This window comes from Marmota flaviventris, chromosome 19 (assembly GCF_047511675.1).
Source record: "Marmota flaviventris isolate mMarFla1 chromosome 19, mMarFla1.hap1, whole genome shotgun sequence".
Taxonomy (NCBI): domain Eukaryota; kingdom Metazoa; phylum Chordata; class Mammalia; order Rodentia; family Sciuridae; genus Marmota; species Marmota flaviventris.
Window position 1 is genome coordinate 14,408,363 of NC_092516.1, and position 23,877 is coordinate 14,432,239.

At 41.3% G+C, this 23,877-nt stretch overlaps 1 protein-coding gene across 7 annotated transcripts; it reads left to right on the forward strand.

Moving 5' to 3' along the window:
• Positions 1-196: 196 nt before the first annotated feature.
• On the forward strand, positions 197-21,824 carry Lyrm1 (LYR motif containing 1). 7 transcript variants are annotated; one of them, XR_011705419.1, is made up of 7 exons: positions 197-400; positions 1,933-1,960; positions 9,578-9,707; positions 13,120-13,278; positions 18,462-18,554; positions 19,765-19,960; positions 20,401-20,577. XR_011705419.1 is itself a non-coding variant. In XM_027940513.2 (4 exons), the coding sequence occupies exons 1-4, from the start codon at positions 9,633-9,635 to the stop codon at positions 20,515-20,517; spliced, it is 444 nt and encodes a 147-aa protein (XP_027796314.2). In that variant the 5' UTR covers positions 2,824-9,632; the 3' UTR covers positions 20,518-21,824. The 7 variants fall into 7 exon arrangements, 1 of the variants encoding a protein (XP_027796314.2); XR_011705423.1 differs by lacking the exon at positions 9,578-9,707 and having other exon boundaries at positions 197-416; XR_011705422.1 differs by lacking the exon at positions 9,578-9,707.
• The last annotated feature ends 2,053 nt before the right edge of the window (positions 21,825-23,877 follow it).

Here is a 23,877-nt window from a genome sequence, read left to right on the forward strand (position 1 = left end):
GAAGATTACGTCAAGGCGTACGCAAAGACGTACGAAGCCGTAGCCAAGTAAGGGCAAAGACGTACCATCAGGAGGGAGGGCTACATGGAGCTGGGCTGGACCATTTTTTGACTGGAATGGGGGAGCAGGATAGCGAGAGGGGTGAAGGGTCAAAAACAAAGAGTATGAGATTGGGTACATTGTTAGATGCGACGAAGAACGGCATATAGTTGGAAGTTTAGGAAAGCTCGAGACTGCCCCTGACCTGGGACTCATGCTCCCACATTAGTCCTCCCGGTGGTTTGGTCCGGCCTGTCCTACCCGACCTGCCGGAGCTTGGTCGGCCACCGCTCTGCAAACCTCCTGGCGCCGCCTCCTCCCTGCCAGCCAGGGGCTGCGGCGCTTCTGTGGGTGGGGGAAGGTAGGACTGACGCAGAGTGAGTGTAAGGGATGGAGACTCTGACTCCTGGCGCCGGGAACCGGGGGAAGGGGTTGGCTCCCCAGAGGCAGGGATGCCGTGGGGGTGCGGGTGCGGCGTCGCTAGGAGACGCGCCTGTGTGACCCCAGCCTCGCGAGGGCGACTTGGTGTCATCGCCACTAGCCTCGGGGACCTGGCTCCGGGAAATGGGCGAGGAAAGGGAGGCTTGGTTTGGGGGTCCCTCTGAGACTTCTCTGAACCTTTTGGATTCCCGAATGTAGATGCGAGAAGACGGGGGCAGTTTGGGGGGCGAGAGGCGCCTGGCTTAGGCAGGTCGGCCTAAACTAGCTCCCGCACGGAAACGGAGACTTTGTAGGACACTTGAGAGACAGCGTCGTACCTCCCTGATCAGCAGACTTGAGAACATTTTAGTGTAGGAGAACAAGTCAATCAATTCAGAAGATATCCACAAGTGAGAAATGCCCGGTGCAATGATGGAAGATGGTGGGAGGGCTGCTCTACATAGGGTGAGACTGTCAGAGGAGTTCACGGTTTGGGGAGAATCCAAGAGAAGAAGGAAGACAGAGAATGTGCTTTCTAGGTGGAGAAAAGAGCTGGTGGGAGGACCACGTGGTTGAAGCAGAAATGGGCAGTGTTCTGTGTTGAAGCTGAAGAATTGGCAAAACCTTTTTGCCCAAGGCAAGGATTTGGCTTTTGTGGTACCAAAGGATTTTAAGTAGGGTAGTGACCTGACCTGATTTACATTTTTTTAAAAAAAATCACTCTAGCCTGGCTGGGTGGTAGCGTAGAGCGCTTGCCTAGCATGTGTGAGGCACTGGGTTCAGTTCTCAGCACCTTATATACATAAATAAAGGTCCATCGACAACTAAAAGAATAATTAAAAAAAAAAATCACTCTGGCTGCTGGATGGAGAATGGTAGTCAGACCTGTTCAGAGGCTGTTGCCTTAGGCCAAGGGAGAGGTGTCAGTAGTGTTTGTTGAAAGGGCCTTCACTGTGGAAAGAGAGAGAAATAGATTGGGAGTATTTCTGGAGTTTGCAGGACTTGCTTCCAATTGGATGTGAAATGTGTGGGAGAGGGTGGAACCCAGGGATCACTCCCAAAGTGAAAAGAGTTTGGAAAAGAATGTTGTTAAGTTCTCCTGAACAGAGCTAAGTATGAAAAATCTGTTAACAATCCAGAGAAAGATGTTGAGAGAAGTTAGGTATTCAAGTTAGGGGGAAAGTAGTAATTGGAGATAATAAATGTGTGTGTGTGTGTGTGTGTGTGTGTGTGTTTTGGAGGAGTCTGTTCCTAGGTCACCTAGGAACAGGGTAGAGATTCCCAAACTCCTTGGGCTTGTAACACTTAGAGATTACCCAGAGAGGGAGAGACCAGTAAAGGAGACTTAATATGGACAAGACATCAAAGATAAAAGAAGAAGTCCCCCTTAATATACTGGAATAATGGGACCCACCCTCATGATGTGAGATGCATCCTCAAAGGTCTGGCTCAAATCCTTCCTTCCTCTCCCAGCTGTCAGTGCTTTTGGACTTATGCACAGGTAATTTGCATCCATTATAGAAAAGGTGACTTTGATAAAGGTTTATTTACATGTCTGTCTTTCTCCTGGACTATTTCATCTTTCTGTCTTCCTGACTCCTGGTACAGAGCCTTGCCCATAGGGTACAACATGTGGTTCTACTGGACAGGAACACAAAGTTCATATATTATCAGCTATGGAATTTAGTAGCTTTTGACAAAGGGGTTCTTGTGCTTGCTGCTGCTGCTAGCATCATCACAATTATGTTCCATCTCATAATCTAGTAGAAAAGATATCAGAAGAAGAATCAGAAGGTTTCTATCTCTAATCTGCTACTAACCAGCAGAGTAGCCTTGGATAAGGCCCTTTGAGCCAAAATAGTTGGCCTAGATTAGAAGTTACAAAATGACTGGACACATTTTGCCTACAAACATATCTTTGGGCCCACAAAGTAATGTAAATTCTTTAACTTGACAACATTGGGCATCAAAATCCAGATTTTTCAACTTCATTTGAAAAATCAAACAATCTGACGCTAGCCTGAGGTTCTTTAAGGTTCCTACACAGCAAGTCTGTTAAAGCTTAAGAACTGCTTTCCCCATTTGTGTGGCTTATTCCCCAAGAATGCTGAAGGCCTCTTTTCCCTTCCAGTGCCTGGCTGACCCCTGTGGACATTTGATTTGCATTTTTTGGTCTAGAGCTCTGCTGTCTGTGTATGTATGTGTGTATGTGTATGTATGTGTGTGTGTGTGTGTGTGTGTGTGTGTGTGTATATATATATATATATATAAAACTAATAGCTATTTTATGTATATACATACATAAAATAGCTATTTGTTACATGTGACTTTGAAATAACAATTCAGGTCTTTGGACACACTATATTTCAAACACTCAATAGCTACATGTGGCTGATGTCTGTCCTGTTGGATGAGGCAGAAAGAACAAATATTTCTGAAGACAGGGTCTCTCTTAAGTTAACCAGGCTGGCCTTGATCAGTCTCATCCTCACAAGTAGCAGGGATTTCAGGCATGCACCACCAAGCCCAGACAGAACAGTTTCATCACTGAAAGTTTTGTTGATCAGTGCTGAAACTGGGGGAACTTAAGGATACTCTGACTGCTTATCATTCATATCATAAGACTGGACAATCATTGCTCCTCCTCATAAGGGACTTAATCTGGTTAGAAACTGAAGTATCTCTACAGATAAGAAAAGTTGCTTATTTGGTAGTGGATTGGAAAATGTTCTGAAGCCATGGTCCCTTGTGCAGATGATGTTTTCTCTTGAATAGTTGGAGCTAAGGTTAGTTGCTAATAAAAAGCTCCAGCTGTATCTAATGTAATCTAACCCGTTTATCAGTTTCCTAATCCAGTTTCTAAGAATTATCACAAAACAGGAATTTAGATTAATGTTTTGGCTCTCTTAATTTCCCTAGCTGCTATAAAAGGTTGAAAATCCTGGCTTGGGAGTTATGAATGACTGGTTGATCTTCAGCATTGGTCTGATTCCAGCCTGTCCTGTACTTCTTTGATATCACCTACTTAATTAACTGGTTTTTGCCACCTCTGACTGACCCTCAGCTTGTCTTTATCTCTTAAAATGTGCTGATAAGGAGCAAGCATGACGGGGCTCTTGCCTATGCCTCAGGAGGCTGAGGCAGGAGGATGGAGAAGGCCAGCCTGGGCAATTTAGCAAGATGCTGTTTCAAAATATTTTTAGAAGGATTGACTCCTCCTGGATTCAATCCCCAGTGTCCCCCCAAAAAATGCTGATAAGGAACTAGATATTCCTATTTCTTTTGAATTGAGGAACCGTGACTTGATATTCACTTAGAATTTCTATCCCTAAAGGGAATAAGAGTTGTATATCTATTGGTTGATATATCTTGGTTACAGTGTAAATAGCCTGTATGTCTATTGGTCAATATAGCTTGGTTACAGTGGTCTGATTGGAGTTCCCCTTCACAAGTATAATCTTGTGTGCACTCCAGTGCTGATGGAATACACAGATGGGCCCCAACTGAAGGATGGTTTAACTTAGGATTTCTTGAATTCAATGGTGTGAAAGTGATATGTGTTTGAATTTTTATCTTTTCCTGAACTAGCAATATGTCATCTAGTACTCTCTCCCAGTGAAGGGCAGCCACTGCTAGCCACCCAGAACTCCCACTCAGCCATGAGGGTGAGGAACCAAGACTTCACATTGTGCTGTGTTGCTAAGCCATGATGGTAGTTTAGGTATAACACGTGCATTTTCCACTTAAGATGTTTTCAACTTATGACAAATTTATCAGGTCCAAGTTGAGGGACATCTGTATTTAGAATGGGTATGTTTACCTCCTATGATCTTATTTGGGATAGTTAGTTTAGAAGTCTTTTGGATATTTCAGTTTTGCCCCTTTACAGAGAGTTTCATTTCCCTTAGGTAAAATAAAAGTACCTTTCCTCCCTGCCCCAAGTCTCTGACACACCAATATTCTCATCGCTTTCTGTGTGTAAAAAAAAAAAAAAAAAAAATGCTGTTTCAGAGAATAGCTGCGGTAGGGTGAAGCACACCCACAAGTACATCCTGAGATTTGCAAAAGTACGTGGCATTACACTTCCCTTTTTGAATTCTAGTAACCAAAAACTGAATCCAGGACAGGAAACAAGTCTCTGTATGTGGTTGTGTGTGTGTGTGTGTGTGTTTGTGTTGCTTGATGGAAGGGAAGGAAGGCAGAGGACCACGGGTGCGTGGTGCCCAGTTTCACTTGAAGGTTGATTATAGTAACGACGCTATTGTATAGGATACTGGTGCCAAACAGTAGGAAGTGTCACAGATCTAGGAGAAAAGCAACCAAAGGATAAACAAGGAGTAAGAGATAAAGGAAGAAAAATAGGAAGGAAAGCCTAGTCATGCCTTTGGTGTTGGCACCTGCACTGTATTTCCAGTAAGAAGTATGTGCTGTGGCCTGAAGATAAGCAGTGTCTCCAAAAGGTTATTTACTCACACTGAAGAACAATAGCCCTTTACTGTACAGGGATTATTAATGATCAGAGGGAAACAGCTTTAGGAAAATCCATTCTACCACAAAGCAATAAATTCACCAACAGGCATCAGACTTCTTTTCCCCTCTCTGCAGACAAAGAATGGCATAGATACAAGAGGCCTCTCGGTGTTCCTTCTTTATTTCCTCTTACTCGGGTAATTTGTACCTCTAACTCCTAGTGCTAAGTGTTTTAATAGAATATCTCGTGACTAATCCTTACAATTCTTCAAAGACAGTGCTATTGTAACCCTGTAGTACATTTTAAGAATCCGAGGCTCAGGAAGGCTAATAATTTGTCCAGTGCAGAGTAAAGTCAGGATTCAAACCCACCTTTGTCTACCCAAAGCCCATAAATTCATTTTTTGGACTTTATGGTAAGAAATGTGGAAAATTTTTGATGTCCATATCCAAGATGGGTGTTCTTCACTCTGCTGCTCAGGAAAAGAAAGTCTGATTGCTTTAGCATCTTCCAGAGCATTTCAATTTCTAGAGGTTTTCCAAATAACAAACACTTTAAATTACAATTCCCTGGGTTGGTTTTACCCTCTGATCATTGGTTGTAATGGGCCTTATTCCCCCAAAGTTTAGGAAAAAAAAAATCAGAACCCCATTTTCCCCAAATCTTTGGTTTTAAGCTTCCAGAAGCCTTATAAAACATTTTAGTCCAGTGGGCAAACCCTAACTGGCCTTAAAACAAGTGATGATTATATCATAGCTGTGTATTTTTTTACAGCTAGATGGAACTGATAGGCCCTCCCCCTACCTCTAAATAACACTGAGTTTTCATTTCTTTGTCCTGACCCCACAGCATAAAAGCGTAGTGAATAAAACAGTTTCAGCCCTCTTCCCCTCACCCCCACACATACATACACAGTAAAAGAAGAAAGGTAGGTCAAATGAAAAGTATAACAGAGTAGGCTGAACGTTATCCTAGGGGCAAGCTGGAGATGCCAGGGCAGCACATAGTAGGGACAGTGACCCATAAAAAGGCACCCCTGCCCCAAAGTAATGGAAGCCAAAGCATGAGAAGCAGCAGATAGGCAAAGAAAAAATATTTCAGTCGTGTGGGATGGGGCCTTCATATGGCAAGAAGAAAGGGCCCCTAGATCTAAGCAGCCAGCCAGCAGGACATGGGACGTGCCACCGGTGCAGTGAGTCATAGGCCTGATTTCATTTGGGTGGATTTCACAATCTCCCCCATGCCCCACCAAAAATCATGAGGTGCTTGAGATATTTCAACTATGGTCATTAATTGTGCTGAGAAAAAATAAAAATTCCATTCAGGGTCAGGTCTTTCTTCAAAGAATGGAAAAAGGTCTTTCCCTTCAGCTCCTGGGGCTTGAGTGTCTTTTTCTGTCTCTTCTCTCGTTTGTACTGCAACACATTTTTCTTCAGTGGAAGGCAAAGCCTCCTAAGAGTCCAGCATTTGGAATCTGGACATTCCTGAAACCAGAGTCATACTTCTATAAATTTCATCTGGGGAAAGGGAATTTTCATCTCTGCTTTTAAACTCCTAAGTGTTCCTGCTGTAATGGTCTTTCCAAAGATGGAGGAAATTGTTCCCAGAGGTGGGAAAAAAGGGTTAAGCAGATGCGGCCTGTGGTACTTCTGTAAAACTGGATTGGACATACCTGCATCTAGGTGTATGCCTGACAGAATAGGTTCCTGAGGCGTCCCCAGGCCCTGTCACTGTACTTACACCCTTAATACCAAGTGGAAAAGTTAGTGGGTGTTTAGTTTTATTTATAGACTGATCACTGCATGTTATGAGTTCCATTACTGACTCCAAAATAAAAGCAGGAAAAAGCTTGTGGTGAGACAGGGAACAATCATCCTGCTTTTGGGGCCCTTGATCCTGACTCTCCTGTCAATTGGTTAGGTGGCATTAAGCCAGATTCCTATTTTACCATCTATAAGAGTGATGAAATCATAAGTAGTATGATATGCTTTGATTGCAGCACATTTTAAAAGATGTAAAGCACACCATGTTGGTACACTTTGCTTAGTTTGAATCCACCAACATCTTCCTTTTCCTCTTGGACTACAAACTCTTCTGAGGCCATCCCTGCAGTTGGTGCTGGGTGTGTTGACCTGCAGCCTCCTCCCGGGACACTCTTGCTGCACTGCTGTTCACCTTTGAAGCTGTTTCTCACCTCCAGGGCTTTGCTCCTGCTGTTCCCTCTTTCTGCCCTACCCTCTCCTTAATTCTTTCCACTGTTAGGCTCTTCCACACCATTCTGGACCCAAGTGAAATATCACTGACAACCCAAAATAACTGATTTCTGCTCATTTGTAACATTACTGTTTCATTCAGATCATGTATCACTGTCTGGAATTCTTTGTCTTTCTTGTATATCATCTGCTTCTGCCGCTACAACATACGTTTCTGCTGCTACAACATACATTTAGGAGGACCTGAGTGCTTGCTCATCATTGTACTCTCAGACCCACGTGTGTCTGGCATGTTGTGGGCACCCCATAAATGCCGAGTATATGAACAGATGGTAGGGAAGAGTAAAGCCGCAGGGTGGTAGCAGTGGAATGAGCCCATGCCGTGGTGTCTCTTCTGTGATGTCAGCTCTCCTTGGAGTCAGGGGACAGGGTTGCCACAGCAAACGGAGAACAGAGCATTCTAACAAGTGCACAGCCTCCTTGAGAGATGCTGATGTGCGCCATAATTATTGAAGAAGGGCACTTAGATGCAGAGGCAGACGCTATATGAGGAATCTTATAAAAGATTGTAATTCATATCAAGGAACAAAATAATTTGCTTTCTTTGCTCTTTGTATAGGAAGGGAATGGAACTGTTTGGTTCTCTTTGTTCCACTGGCTAAGCTCTTTCAAGCAACCAACACACATCCAACAACATTTATTAAGATGGAGCTGCCTATGTAGTAATCACTACATACTAAAAGCTTACACAGGTTCTGGCTTCAGATGGGGTTTGAAACCTGGTCCTGATTTACTACTAGCTTTGTGACCTTGGACAAGTTCCTTAATCTCTCTGCTTCGGATTCCTCCTTTGTAAAATGAGGATAATAGGAGCACCTGCCTTATAGAATTGCTGTGATGATTATGGGGTTAATATTTGTAAAGTACCTTGTGGAGTGTCTGTCTGGCACATAGTAAATGCAAAGCAACGTAGCTCTTAATATTATCACTGTAATGAGCAGTCCCTGCCCTCTGGGAGTTTGGAGACCCTGTGTTATACACACATATGTGCGCACACGCACACACAATGATATAACTATAAAAGCAATAGCTGGCTATGATAGATGCAGGGAGAAAGGTGCTCTGGAAAAGCTGGATAGTAAATAGGTGTCTACTTGGTGAGGTGAGGCGGGTAGCAGAAAAGAGTCCTTCTATGTGGAAGGCTGCATCTCTCCCCTCCAAAAAATAACAAAAAGTATGCTATAGCAGGTGCCTTAGAGCATAGCTCCCATGCTTCTGTTATTCAGAATTATTACTGTTCATTTTTTTGCTGTTTTCCTGTGTTTTAAACTAACATAAAAATTTTGATAATACATTTCTTTTTTTGTTGTTGTTCTCAGTAGTTATATATGACAGAGAAAGCATTTAAACTCATTGTACATAAATGGAGCACAACTTCTCATTTTTTCTGGCTATACACCATACAGAATCACACAGTTTGTGCAATCACATATATACCTAGGGTAATAATGTCCATCTCATTCCACCATCTTTCCCACCCCCCTAAACCCCTACTCTTCCTAGCTCTCCCCATTATGGATCAGCATTCTCATATTAGAGAAAACATTTCTTTAGAGCAAGCTCTATATCACACAGATTCGAAATAATGTGTTTAGTGGGCTATTTTAAGATTCATTAAAATATTCACAGCTAATAGATGTGTGTATTATTTGTTTATTTTAAATATGTGTAGATCTAGAATCACCTCCCCAGACAGACTTCAGGGCACCTGCATTAGGGGAAACTTCTCCCAACTAAGACCAGAGGCCAAAACACTAGCAACAGTACCTTCTCTACATGTGGGCACTCCATAGTGAACTACATCTTGACACTCTTCATACATGAGGTGTGATTTTAAGAAAAGAGACCAGCTTCCAATTGCATTTACTTCTGGGCTCACCTCATATTTTCTATCTTTTCTCATTCTGGGATTTAGGGATTAAGGGGATGAAAAGGAACAGAGTTTTAAGTGTCAATCTCAAAAATTATAAAACTCAAACTGTAAAAATTGTGTAATAGACTTCATGGCCAGTTGTGACTGCAGTTTAAGTGTTGTCCTCTAAACAACCATATTGCTGAAAGAACCCTCCCAGCAGACCCCATTATGCTCAGTTGACCTCTGACACCTAGGAAAAAAAGTGTGAGAAGAAAAAAAATTGATTTCAGGCCATTAAATCCATGCAGAGAAAATCTCCTTATAAAAAAGTTACAGATGAACTCTTTTCTAAGAACAAACTAGTTTTAGACAAAACTAAACCAAAAGCAAAAGAACTGCTTTTTGTTTTTTTTTAATGTCTGACCAATTCCATGTCTAGAATCACAGGTGTTGTGTAGCCAGAGATATTTTCACTTATTCAGCAAACATTTGTTGTATACCAATGATGTCCTTTTCTAGATACTAGAGTCCACTGGGGGAAACAGACATTAACAAGCCATTACTTGAGTGATGAATGCTAAAAAGAAGAAATATTAAGAGCCATGGGGAGCTTCCGCAGAGAGCCCCCAAACTGTGGGTGGGGAAGGAGGTAAGAAGATTTTTCTGAGTCAACCCTGTTTTCATGGGGAGCTGAAGGATGTGTAGGGGTTGGTCAGGTAAAAGGGAGGAAGGAGGTCAGGGAAGGGCTTCCGAAAAGAGGGAACAGCATGGATAAGATCATGGTTCCCTCAGAGAACTGAAATAAATCAGTAAGGGGGAAAAAAAAAAGACATACTTTAATTTTTCTTGCTTTTATTCTCAAGACTTGTTGATAGTACTTATTAGTGACTACGGCTTTAAAACCTCCTCTCTGGAAATCTTTGGAACTCAGGCTTTCTGAGTCACCTAATGGAGAGAGAGAATCATCACCTATCTCCTTTTCAGGATTAGTTTTCAAAACACATTAACTAATGCGTTTTAAAAATAGTCCTTCTAAGTATCAGTTGTTAGTATTGCTTGTCCCCTTGACTAACCTAACTACAGGACTTCTGTTTTCAGATTATGGTATATGATCAGAGTTTAAAGGGTGGTTCTCAGAGCCGTGGAAGAAAACTCATTCAAGTCAGGCTCTGGAGGAGTGTGCTAGATCTTAATATGCCTGACCTTCACTTTCATGGGCAAGTGTCTCCAAGTTAAGGAAGCGTTGTCTGTTAATGACAGAGAAGTGAAGCAATCATTAATAGACGTGACTGTCCCTCACAGGAACTGACTCATGTATTTTCAGATGAAACCATGGAGTTTTAGGGAGAGCCAGAAACTCAGAAACCTGTTTCCTTACCAGGAAAAATGTCGTCATCTCATCTGGTTTTTTTATTACGCATGATGTTCTCTATTGGTTTTTATGAATTCCTTTTAAGCATTTTTTTCTGTGAAGCATCATGGACTTCAGAATTAGTATTGTACATAACTTTGATCCATTTAACCTTTTCCTTGGGTGGAGTAGTGCTTTCAAGGTTCTCATCAAATAGCTAAGCCTCAGTTGTTCCTCATTGCTCAAGAAGGACACACAGGGTCAGGGTAAGTAGGAGGGGCAGTCATCTTTAATTCTCTGGAAGGTGAATTCCTTGAAGGTGCCTAGTATTTCTAGATATATACACCCTCTTCCAGCTTCCATCGCCCAGATTCCTGTAAGCCCAGGACCACCCTCTAAAGCATACCATCTCCAGGTATCCTGCCTCCTCCTAGGGGCTGGAAATGGGTCATGTTCCCAAATGGCAGTGAGTAGCCTACTCCCCAATCCTGATCAGCCTGTTTGAGAAAAATCCAAGACTCATAATGGCATGTCCAAATGTCTGGCCCTGCTACTTACTCACCAAATCTGTCCCCCTGGTCTTCCAGCCTGTCTGTCCCCTTGTCAAAGGCAATACAATATTTATTGTCCTGTCTGACTAAGCAGAAACCTCCACCAGTGAAACATTTCCCCAACTGTTTTCCCTGAAATTTTAGATGCAGAAATGTAAATATTAAATAGGCTGAAGCTTTTGTGTAAGTTAAAAAGAGATTGAAATACATAATGCCCATCAACAGAATAGACAGTATATTGGGATGTCTTCATTAGTGGACTGAATTGCAGCTGTGAGAATGTCTGAACTAGAGCTCAGGTGACAACACAGATCTTGCAAATATGGTGCACAAAAAATGCAAGTGGCAGAGCAATACCATACAGTGTTAAGTGCAGAGATAACTCATGACAATGATAAAGAGCATTCAGGATAGCAGTTTCTTCTAGAAGTGAGGAAGGGGAATGTGATTTGAAAGTGGCTAAATGAGAGTTTCATCTGTATATACTTAATCTGTTTAAGGTTTGTTGTGAATATAGGACTTGTATTATTCTCGATATTTTTGTATCTGAAATATTTCAGGATAAAAATAACTTAAAAGTGACATTTTTTTTTTTTTAATGAAGTCAGGGGCACAAGTCCCCAGCCCTTTTCATTTTTTATTTTGAGACAAGCCCTCACTAAGCTGAGGCTGGCCTCAAACTTTTGATCCTCCTGCCTCAATCTCCAGAATCCCTGGGATTACAGGCATGCAACACTGTACCCAGGTGAAAGAAATTTCATTTTAAAAAAAAATCAGTTAGCTTAAGGAAATATACTTAGGTCAGTTCTCATTTAGCCAAGCCCTCTGGAATTAAAACTGTTATCACCAGAAAGATTTTCAATTATAATTATTTACAGTTCTTATTAGACAGGAAAATAGATTTAAAAAATTTGAGAAATATTTCCTAAAATGTTATGATGAACTAAAGACAGGTCATAACCTGCTGGGTGTGTGTCACACACCTGGAATCCCAGCTATTCAGAAGACTGAGACAGGAAGGTCTTGAGTTCAAGGCTACCCTGGGTAACTTAGCAAAACCTTGTCTCAAAATTTTAAAAAATTTAAAAAACTTTTTTTTAGTTGTAGATGGACACAATACCTTTAATTAATTCATTTGTTTATTTATTTAATGTGGTGTTGAAGATCGAACCTAATGCCTCACCTATGCTAGGCAAACACTCTACCACTGAGTCACAACCCCAGCCCTCAAAATAAAAAAAAAAAAAATTTTAAAGGGCCCGGGAGGGGGGGGGGGGGAATGTGGCTCAGTGTCAAGTATTCCTGAATTCAATCTTGAGTACCCTCCCCGCAAAATGGCTAGGGATGTAGGTCGGTAGTAGAGTGCTTGCGTAGCATATGCTGGGTCCTGAATCCCCCATATGGCCAAAAAAAGAGAGTCATACACTGATTGCCTTTGGGTGGAATTGAGCCTACAGAGTCATTTATTTGCCCTGCATGGTGCTCACATTTTCAGAAATAATGAATAAGCCTGTTTTGAAATTTATATTATTAAAATCTGGATTGCCACCTATTCTTAAGCTATAAGGCCCATCCATCTGACATCTCTTGGCCCTTGTTTCTGCATGTTAACAGCTGGCTGGAGCTGAATAGCAACTGTCCCCTTTCAGAGGGGTGTGTCCTGTTCAGTTGGCCACTGTCCCCATCCAGCCACGCACCCTCACATATGTTGCCTGCCAGGCCCTGGAGGCACTTGAGTACACAACCTAAGCTTTAATTAGAAAATTCAGTTATTCCAAGTGTGTCTTCTAGGCACTCAGGTTCGTGATGTAATTTTACCACTAAAAGTATCATTTCTGATATAATCTGTTAACACTGGCTTTAAAGGGTAGTAAATGTGAATTTTGGTTTTGCCAATGTTTGCAAAAATGGCCCTCAGGGCAGACAGCATGATAGAGCAGCCCTCAGCCACGGGATGATGTTCAACGTCAGTTAAGTTTGCTGCTGGTTCTGCCAAGCCATTCTGGCAATGCTACACAACAGATCTGTTGACAAAGAGCAGTATTTCTAGACTAATTAAAAATCTTGATTTTTTAAAAAAATATACATCTGCCTAGCTGCTTTCTGTCAAATTGCATTTTTATGCAAATTTTTCCTCTTCTATTTTGGTGGGTCTGGAGATGACAACAGCAACACGACAGGAAGTTCTTGGCCTCTACCGCTGGGTTTTCAGGCTTGCAAGGAAATGGCAGGCGGCATCAGGGCAGATGGAAGACACCATCAGAGAAAAACAGTACATACTCAACGAAGCAAGAACACTGTTCCAGAAAAACAAAAACGTAAGTAGGCCTCCGTTGGAGATTGTGAGAAGAGGAGTTTCTCATGTTGTTCATTTCTTTTCTCTCCTAAATTCAGAGGACAGAGCAGCACAAATCAAAATGGTGGCGCATTGGGCAGGAGGGGCCTGAGCACAGTTTTACTAGCTTGCGCAACCGCTAGAGTTGAACACAGCCGTGCTGCTCTCTTCACTTGTTCCAAATCTCAGTGTGGCCAGTAAGTGGCTCAGTGTCCTCAGAAGACCTTATGAACCAGGTGACCTAAAGTCAGACCAATGAAAATTTTTAGAGGAAGAGTTGTTTGTCACATGCTGTGCCCTTTGCAAGCCACTCCCACAGGAGGTGCACACTGAAATGTTTTTTTCACTTTATAAACTAATCATTGCCTCCAAATATAAATGTATTCAGAGGGAAGAGAATAGCATTAAGACACAGGGTTCCCTTCATAACTGAGCTTTGAACTTGAGCCTCTTTGGAGAGCAGAGTGAGGTTGCCCTTTGGGACCATAGAATTGAATAAAATAATGCCTCTATTAGCCAGTTTAATAGAACTGCACACCCAGACCCCAGGGAGCCAGATTTGATCCATTCCCAACAAGCCATAAGGCCTGAGCTCTGAGTTCCTTAGGGAGACCACAGGTGTTATGCATGGAAGGAGATTATCAGCTTCTCTTCAGCCTCGTTTGCATTGATCCAATGGATTCGTGAAACTTCCAATCTGCTCTCATACTTTTCCCTCCCTGAATCTTGAGTCTGTCTCTTTTTGTCCCTGCCTTCTCCACACTCCCTCCCATAAGCTATAGGGGTCCCCTGAAGGTCAGCCCTCTGCACTGAGGTCCATGCAACATGAAACCATATGTGGTTTCAGCCCTCACATCTGAATCCCTGGCCTTGGCCTCTGACCAGCACCTGAAAGGACCTCACCACTGTCTGATAATGCAGAGCAGAACTCGCCTCCCCTCCCCACTTGTGCAATTGTTGTAGCTCCTGTCACCTCTCAGCAACTTTTTGTTCTTATTCCTCATTCAGAAAGCACTCAAGTGCCCAGCATGTGCCCAACACCAGCTAGACATCAGGGATATGAAAATGAGCAAAACCAAGACAAGGTCCCTCAAAGATGTTTCAGAGTTAGGTGGGAGGAAATACTAAATTACAACCGAGACAAGTGCCTCCAGAGAAAACCTCCTGATTTTCCCTTTTTGGAATCCCTGAAGCCTCCTTGCCTTTTAAGGTTGAGTTGGTAATGATGGCTCCCTCTACTCTTCTGACCCTTCTCCAGCTTCTCCAAACTCTTTCTGCTTAGTGTAGACCAGGCTTGCCAAACCAGGGTTGTATTCCCCATGAAGTCCTTAAACAGTCCTCAAAGAATAGAAATAAAATACTTCAGCTGATATTTTTGTTTTTTCTATTTCATTCTATAAAAAATGTCTGTTTTGTATATTATTTATAATGAACTTATTAGTACATATATATAGATGACCCCTAAGTATTCAGTAGAAACTGTACCTCAAATTTTGAGATATTCATCACTTCATTATAAAATATACATTGGCCAAGCATGGTGGTGCAAGCCTGTAATCCCAGCAACTTGGGAGCTGAGGAGGAGGATTGCAAGTTTGAGGCTAGCCTCAGCAACTTACCAAGGGCCTAAGCTACTTAGCAAGACCCTATCTCCATATAAAAAATAAAAAGTTGGGGCTAGGGATGTGGCTCAGGCGGTAGCGCGCTTGCCTGGCATGCGTGTGGCCCAGGTTCGATCCTCAGCACCACATACAACCAAACATGTTGTGTCTGCCGAAAACTAAAAAATAAATATTAAAAAAATTATCTCTCTCTCTCTTTCTCTCTCTTTAAAAAAAAATAAAAAATAAAAAGTTCTGGGGATGTGACTCAGTGGTAAAGAGCCTCTGGGTTCAAATTCCTAGTGCCACCAAAAAAAAAAATAACAAAAATATACTTATGTTAGATGATTTTGACCAACCCTAAGCTAATGTAAATGTCTCAGCCACATTTAAGGCAAGTTAAGTTGTGAAGTTCGGTAGGTTAGGTATGTAGTATCAAATGCATAATTTTCAACTTACGATGGGAGAATCTGGAGTAATCCCATAAGTCAAGGAGCATCTATAATTTATAAATTTATAAACTAGTACATTTATAGATTGATAAAAAGTACATATGGGAACTATGGGCTCAGAATTTTTTATTGTAAGGAAGAAGTGGATAATAAAAAGTTTGGAGCCAAGTGCTATGACACATACCTGTGATCCCAGCCACTTGCCAGGCTGTGGCAAGAGCATCACAAAGGCCAGCCTGAGCAATTTAGCAAGACCCTGTCTCAAGAGTTAGGGGTGTAGCTCAGAGGTTAAATGTCCCTTGGTTCTATCCCTGGTACCACAAACACACACAACATGTTTGGAGACCCCAGAGTTGTCATATTCTTTTTCCTTCTTTGTTTCATATATGTTAGGTTGGTCTTCCCAACAAAGGTCAGTTCTAGAGCACATAGACAGTATCGTACACTTCTCTCATATCCCATGAGACCTGCCTTGCGGTTTTCACTGAATTAATGAACATTTAAAATTTTTTTAATTTTAATTTTTTATTTGTTCTAATTAGTTACACATGACAGCAGAATGCATTTCAATTCATTATACACAAATGGAGCACAACTTTTCATTTCTCTGGTTGTTCATAATGTAGAGTTGCACCATATGTACAGTCATACATGTACCTAGGGTAACGATGTCCATCTCATTCCACCATCTTTCCTGCCCCCATGCCTCCTCCCTCCTCCGTTTCCCTTTGCCCAAAGTTCCTCTATTCTCTCCCCACACACAAATCCCCCATTATGGATCAGCATCCATTTATCAGAGAGAACATTCGGCTTTTGGTTTTGGGGGATTGGCTTACTTTGCTTAGCATGGTTGAATTAATGAACAATTTACAAATCATTTGATTCAGTTGACCTCTAAGAAGTTTTCCTCAATTTTTCTGCTTCTCCTAACCCCACGTTAGCCACTACTTTGAACAATAATAGTCTGTAGCCATCATTGCCCTTGGTTAATTATATACGAAGGTCCCTTTTTTGCAGCTTTATTTTTTAGAGCTGTTCTGCACAGATAGTAGCCTTAATAGTTGAAGGCAGAGATTATGATCCCACAATGTCCAGCCTGGTGTCGGGGAGTATCCTAAGATATGCCCACTATATCTAGGCAGGCTCCCTCATCTGAGAACTACTCGAAGCTATGTTTTCAGGTATCACGGTAATCCTACCTCTGCTTGGATTGGCCCAAGGGGTGAGCCAGTGGGAGATGTATGTGCCACCGATGCTACATGAAATTATTTGAGGGTGCAGAAAAGAGGTGCCCTAGTTTCTAATTGTAAGATATGTACTAGCATGTACTAGGGGGAAAAGTAGCCAAGGTAGAATTTCACAAATACTACTGCTTAGGAGAGAGTCCACTTAGAGAAAAATTTACTGTTAGTATAGGTGGTGTGTGGATATGGCAAAATCCTGCAGGCAGCCCATGAATGGCTGAATTTGGAGTACTCTGGCCTGAGCTTGTTCAGATAGACAGCTGATCTCCAGAAGATCCAGCATACTTCTCGGTATCTTTGTCAGGGGTTTTTCCTTTTTCCTTAATCCTTCATGCAGACATAAGCAGTTTCTTGTAACTTTAATTGCACTAAGAATTTAATAATCCAAAGGTATCTCATTAATTGCTTTGAATCCCAATGGGCAGATGGGAACGTGGAAATCTGTTCCCAATGTGGCAGCAGAGCAGTAGTTTCTGAGAAGCACAGAGGTCAGACAGTTGAGACTCTGCCCCAGAGGACTTGGTGTGCCTCTCTGTGTTTCTGTTCCTGGAACTCTTCCCCTCTGCTCCAGCAGGCACTGTAGGCAGGAACTCCCTTGGAATTTCCAAGCCACATGGGCCCAGACTTCACTGTGGGTGTCATCTGGGGCTGATGCAATCCTAGCTCTACTCTGGGGCCACTTGCAAACTCATAGCAGATCCACTTGTTGATTCATTTTCCATCCTAGAATGAAATAGTTTCTCCCCTTCTCCTGTTGGGCTTTCTGTTTTTTGGAATGAATTTTTCATCCCTTTACTTGAAAATAGACTGTCACAATTTGACTAATTTGAGATTTTGAAACTCTCTGTTCCTCTTACTAATGAGCAAAACAATTTACAGTTCTTGGGGATTTTGTTTTGTTTTTGTGGTACTGGGGAGCAAAGAAATTGCCGTTTAAAACAAGAGGTAGATCATTCTCCAGTATCTTACTGAAGGGGTTTCTGAGTAGCACTGGATGAAAATTCAGGTTACTTTAATGTTAATCAATATAGAAAGGTGTTAAAAGCACTTTTTCATTCATTGTTGATGGGAATATAAATTGGTGCAAACTCTAGAAGGTAACTTGGGAATACTGTGAGAATTAGAAATGCCTGAGCATATACTTTTACTTCTAGCAGTTCTTTCTCTATAAATTCATCTTTTAGCTATATTTGCATCTGAGCCAAAAAAAAATTTTCAGAGGGATCTTTAGCAGAATTGTTTATGATGACAAAAGATTGGAAATTACCTAAATGTCCATCAGCAGGATATTGGTTAAATTATAATAAAATCTTATGTTGGAATTTTGTATAGCTTTTATAAAGAATAGGACAGCCCTATATTCAGTATGAATATAGAAAGAGCTTCAAATTATGTTAGTGAAAAACAGGGCTTAAAATGAAGTGAGCTATTGTTTGTGAAAGGGAAAAGCCAAGTCTCTACATACATATGGGCTTATATATACATTGAATATCCTTGGAAAGACGCAGGAGAAACTGTTGGTAAATTATCTCTGAGAAGGGGAATTGGAAGACAAGGGAAGAAGGGAGACATGGTTTTTTCATTATACCCTTTGATATTATTTTTTAGCATGTATATGTATTACCTCTTTTAACTATTTTAAAAATTGAGTCCACAGTAAGTTTTAATATTAAATTGCAATATTTAATATTAAATTTTAATATTTAATTTTTCAAATGATCAAATATTTTTGTGCTAGGAATCAAAGAAATTATCAATATTTAATTTACTGGCTAGTAAACTGAAAAAGGCTGAGAGCGCATGTGTACCTATACTTTATGAACATTTAGAAAGATGCAAAAATCCTCACTTGTTTTCCAATTTTGATAGCTCACAGACAGAGACCTGATTAAACAGTGTATAGATGAATGCACAGCCAGAATTGAAATTGGACTACATTACCAGATTCCTTACCCAAGGCCTGTAAGTGCAACTCCAGTTAACAGGTGGGGGCTACCTATCCTTGTTGACCCAGTTATTTCTAAGAATGTATACCAAGCTACTGTAGGAGGCATATCCTTGCATGCCACCTAGAGTGTCAATGAATGCCTGGTTTCTCCTTCTGGTACAACTTCCACACATATGGGAGGGGAAAACAGCTCATGTTTATATAGTGTTCTCTTTTGACCTCCACCTTTTTTATGAAAATCCTTTTACTTTCCTTATTATAAAAGGCAGGTTTGTTGTTACTAAAAGAATAAAGTTCAAACGTTAAAAGAATACATAAGTTAGAAAGTAAAAACTGTCAAAAATTCTCACCAAAATCCTGTGTGGTAATAAGAACTGTAACTATTATATTGCAACACATGAAAATGACAATATTTGGTCTTTGACCTAAAAAAGCAGCAATTTGATATTGTATTGACTCAATCTAATCATTTGGTGATACATCTTTTAGGTTTTTTCCTATACATTTCTTTACATATATGAGATTCTAGGCATACTTATTTTATTATTGCCTACTCCTGAACATTTTTTGTTGTTTTGGGTTTTTGTTTATTTTATTTTGGGGGGAATATCAGGGATGGAACCCAGAGGCACCTAACCACTGAGCCACACTTCTAGACAGTTTTTCTGTTTTGTTTTTTGGGTTTTTTTTTGAGACAAAGTCTCATTAAATTGCTTAGGGCCTCACTAAATTGCTGAAGCTGGCTTTGCGTTCTCCCTGCCTCGGTGTCCTGAGTCACTAGGATTACACACATGTGCCACCATGCCCAGCTCTTCTGAACATCTTTGTATAAAGCTCTACCTCAATCTTTTTAAATGGTTACGTTGTATACTATTGTAGGATTGTACCCTTGTATTAGGGTTCTTCAGAGAAACAGAGCCAGTGGGATGGGTATATATTTGGACAGATTTATCTAAGTATATATAAAAGAAGATGTATTATGAGGAATTGGTTCACACCATTATAGAGGCCAAGAAGTCTCATGTTCTGCTTCCTGCAAGCTGAAGTCCCAGGAAAAAGCCAGTGGCAGAATTCAGTCTTTGTCTGAAGGCCTAAGGACAAAGTGGACTGATGGTATAAATCTCAGTGGGAAGGCAGGAGAAGATAAGATGTCCCCACTCAAACAAGGCAGACAGAGAGCAAAAGGGGAAAATTCCTCCTTACTCTGCCTTTTTGTTCTATTAGGGCCTTCAGCAGATTGGAGGACACCCATCCACACTGGGGAGGGAAGTCTGCTTTACTACGTCCACTGATCCCAATGCTGATCTCATCAAGAAACACCCTCACAGATATATCCAGAAATAATGTTTGGTCTGGGCCAGTCAGATTGACAAGCAAAATTAACCATCACAGCCATTATTAACTAGCTATCTACTAGCAGGTTGGTCCCAGTTTTCCACTGTGCACTGAATATCTTTGTATACACACTTTGTTTGTCTTTCTCTCCCTTTGGATACCTTTCCATCTTGCTGAGTGATCTGTGTTCACTGTTTTCTATTTAGATAATATGGTAAAGAAGAGCACAAGAGCTGGAATCAGACAGGTCTGGGTTCAAATCCTGGTTCCCCCACTTAATGTACAATCTTGAGCAAGTTAGGATGTAATTTCTTTGAGCCCCGTTTTCTCATGTATAAATACTGGAATAATAATTTCTTATGATGTGTTGTAAAGGTCAATGAGTGAAGAGATTATAAACATGAGTCACTGGTAGATTTAGCACTTAGCAGGCAGCATAGTAGGGAGTAAATCCTCAATAAATATAAGCAGCAGCAATGATTTATGAGTATAATTCTTAATATCATCATTATTCTTATTGTTTAGATTCATCTGCCTCCAATGGGCCTTACGCCACTACAAGGCCGGGGACTTCGAACCCAGGAGAAACTGAGGAAACTTTCCAAACCAGTGTATCTCAAGTCCCATGATGAAGTTTCTTAACCAGAAGTCAGTTTATTTCCAAGAATGATGAGCCATCTCTGTCTTAAATGGAAACCAGAATACAGCACTCTTCACCTTGATTAGGGACAAAAAAACAAGCTTCTTCTTAGGACCTCCACAACTAGTCCTCATCCATAGTATGTGTCTACACATCCCAAGGGTTTGTTTGGGTCTTGCTGCCTGAGCAGATGGCATTAACCCTAGAGGTCACTAAAGTCACCTTTGGAAACAGGTGGGAGGAAAGCTGAAGGTGATGAAATTTTTCATGGGAATGCTGTTTGCCACACATCAGCCAATGCAAAGCATCAGTTGTTGGTATAGAAGTTCTTTTGGCTATTCAAAAACTATAAACTCCTTCAAAATATTTTTTTAAAGGAGACTTATTTTTTGTACTGGTAACTGGGATGTTTTACCACTGATCTACATACCCATGCACGGCACCCACCTTCCCTCATCCTGTTTGATTTTGAGACAGGGCCTTACTAAGTTGCTGAGGCTGGCCTCAAATTTATGATCCTACTGCATCGGCCTCTTGAGTTACTGGGATTATAGGCATGTGGCACTATACCCAGCAAGCAAAATGTTATAGATTTACATAAAAGTGGTTGTTTCTGTGTGAGCTTGTTTATAGTCTTGTGACCCTTTCAATATCCAGATGAACTCCCTTTAAAAAGTTAAGATTGATCATGGTGTTTCAATATGACCATAGAAATTTTATGTGACACCTATGCCCCTCCTCCCCATACACAAAAGCTCATGCCTTAGTTAAATGTATGTTTATCTTTGTATATGTGTGTGTGTGTGTGTGTGTGCACTATACATGTGTGTGTACGTGTGGTATGGTACTAGGGATAAAACCCAGGGCATTCTGCCATTGAGCCACATCCCAGCCATTTTTATTTTTTGAGACAGGATCTCCCTAAATTGCAGAGGCTGGCCATGAGCTTTGTGTTTTTCCTGCCTCCACCTCCTAAGCCGCTTTGATTGTAGGCATGTTTACCTTACCTTAGAGCCTTCTCTTAAAGCCATGATTACTTAAGATGCATTTGGATCTGAAGAGCTTACTAGAAATTCATCCTGCATTCAGGATGAATTTTTTGACTTTAACACAATTAAATAATACAAAGTCTGAAATAGCTTTCAAGTATGTCCAAGCATAAATAAGACCAATAGAAAGGAACACACAAAGGATTTATATCTCTGTGTGGAGTCAGGTGAGAGTCCACATTAAGACATTTGTATATCACTATCATTCTCTGTTACCTCCAAAGAGAGTTGGAGCACCAATAAAGACAAGTCTCTACCAATTTTGGTCTCTTTGTATTCTTTCCAAAATGGGATATGATGACCCTCAGAAGCAGCTGATGAAACTTACCTCCTATGAGCAGGAACATACTTTATCATGCTCAGGGTAAGTACTACAGGGTTTGGCAGTGATATGCAGAGCAGCTGTGAGTAATAGCATATGCACATGCGTACTTAACACAAATGCAGCAATAGGCCTTTGGTACAGAGAGACAGAAATTTTAATGTGCTGGCAGGCATAGTGGCCATTCAGTGTGCAGTGTCCCAGCCGGGCTTAAATTGGGGGATAGAAATCTGCCATTCTTTCAGTCACTTTCCTTCATTGGGTCTCAGTATGGAAGCATCTCCCTGCCTAGAGTTGGTTCTAATGTTTAAAGTATTTCCCATGCAACATTGTGTCTGTGAACTCAAGCCAACTGCTTCGTCTGGTGGTCGGCCAATTAGACAGTGAGCTGTACCCACACTGGAGGAAGAACTGGCTGTGTTGCCAAGTGGGCTATGGCTTGTCCATCTCCCTCATGCTCCATTTTTAAGTAACTTGACTAGGTATAATTTTTGCCTTAGTCCATTGAATGTAGAAACCACCCTTCCCACCCAGCCTCTCCACAAAGTTGATTTAATTGCTAGCCAACCTTTGAGGACCTTCTACACCACAGAAATCTTACCTACATTTGAATTTTATGTCTAGCCTCCTTTGCAAAGATGCATATACTGTTGCACAGCCTTTATTGTCAATGTATTGTCAAACCTTCCATGTAACTTTTAAAAATTTTGGTACTAGGGATTGAACTCAGGGCCCTTTACCCCTGAGCTAAGTCCCCAGCACTTACAATTTTGTATTTTGAGACAGGGTCTCACTAAGTCACTTAGGGTCTTGCTAAGTTGCTGAGGCTGGCCTTGAACTTGCAACCCTCCTGTCTTAGCCTCCAGAGTCTCTAGGATTACAGGTGTACACCACCACATCTGGCTTGTTTTTATTTTTAATATGATTTCTCCCCATTTTCTTTCCAAGACTATAAAAAAATCTTCAGTCTTTTAAAAAAGTACAACCTAGGGCTGGGGCTGTGGCTTAGCGGTAGAGTGCACGCCTAGCTCGTGCAAGGCCCTGGGTTCAATCCTCAGCACCACATAAAAATAAATAAGAAAGATATTGTGTCCAACTATACCTAAAAAATAAATATATATATTTAAAAGTACAACCTACCTTCCTGCATCCCCTCCTTTAGTGTAATTTTCTTCCATCATTGAGATGGACTGAACATAACCAGCTACTCAGCAGCTAGGTTTTCAAGAGCAAGGTCTAGCTTGGTGGCCAGGTTTGTCTGATGTCATCTACGCAGCTATTTATACTCAGGGCCTGCTGCTTCCCCCAGAGCTGACTTCTGGCCATCTCTGGCCTAGGACTGCAGCCTCTAACTCACCATGGTTTCTGAAGAGCATATTGCTTTTTCCCAGGAAGAGACCTTATTACCACACTGGCCCAAATTGAAAATGACCTCAAATGTAGGGCAATCTTTGTTTTCAAAGTGGAGGAAAGATTTTTTTTTAATTACAAAAATTTCATCCATCACACAAAAAACATTTTGTCCCTTGACCCCTGAAGAATGAGAGTCTCTGCCTCCCTCAGCTTTTTGTTGCTGGAGCTGGAACTGGATAACTGTAATTAAAATTCTGTTGTGCTCTTAGCAACCCCCTCTCTGACAGTTCTTTTACAGATGGCAATGTGACTTACCTACCAGTCCCAGATTCTGGGATGTGGGATTCTGACCATCTTTCCATCTCACGTGTCTGACCAGGCTACTTGGAATGGTACAGCAATTCCAGCTATCTGTGCATTCTGATTTTTTCCCTCACTGTAAAAAGTCAGGTTTCTTCAGAAAAAAAATAGCTATTAAGTTACCTACTGCAAAAGCTAGACCCTAGCTCTTCTTCATGGTTTCTACTTCCTCAGTGGCAAGATTTGGAGAACAAGGGTGTGCTTAATCTCTTGGGTCACCAGGATGATTTGCTGATCTCAGAAGTCAGATTCCTCAATTAGAATTTGGTGCCATAAAG

Coding starts and splice junctions, on each gene's coding strand:
- Lyrm1 (XM_027940513.2), top strand. CDS start 9,633: ATGCTAAAAAGAAGAAATATTAAGAGCCATGGGGAGCTTCCGCAGAGA. Junction 9,708..13,119: donor AACTGTGGGTGGGGAAGGAG/GTAAGAAGATTT, acceptor GTGGGTCTGGAG/ATGACAACAGCAACACGACA. Junction 18,555..20,400: donor AGATTCCTTACCCAAGGCCT/GTAAGTGCAACT, acceptor CTTATTGTTTAG/ATTCATCTGCCTCCAATGGG.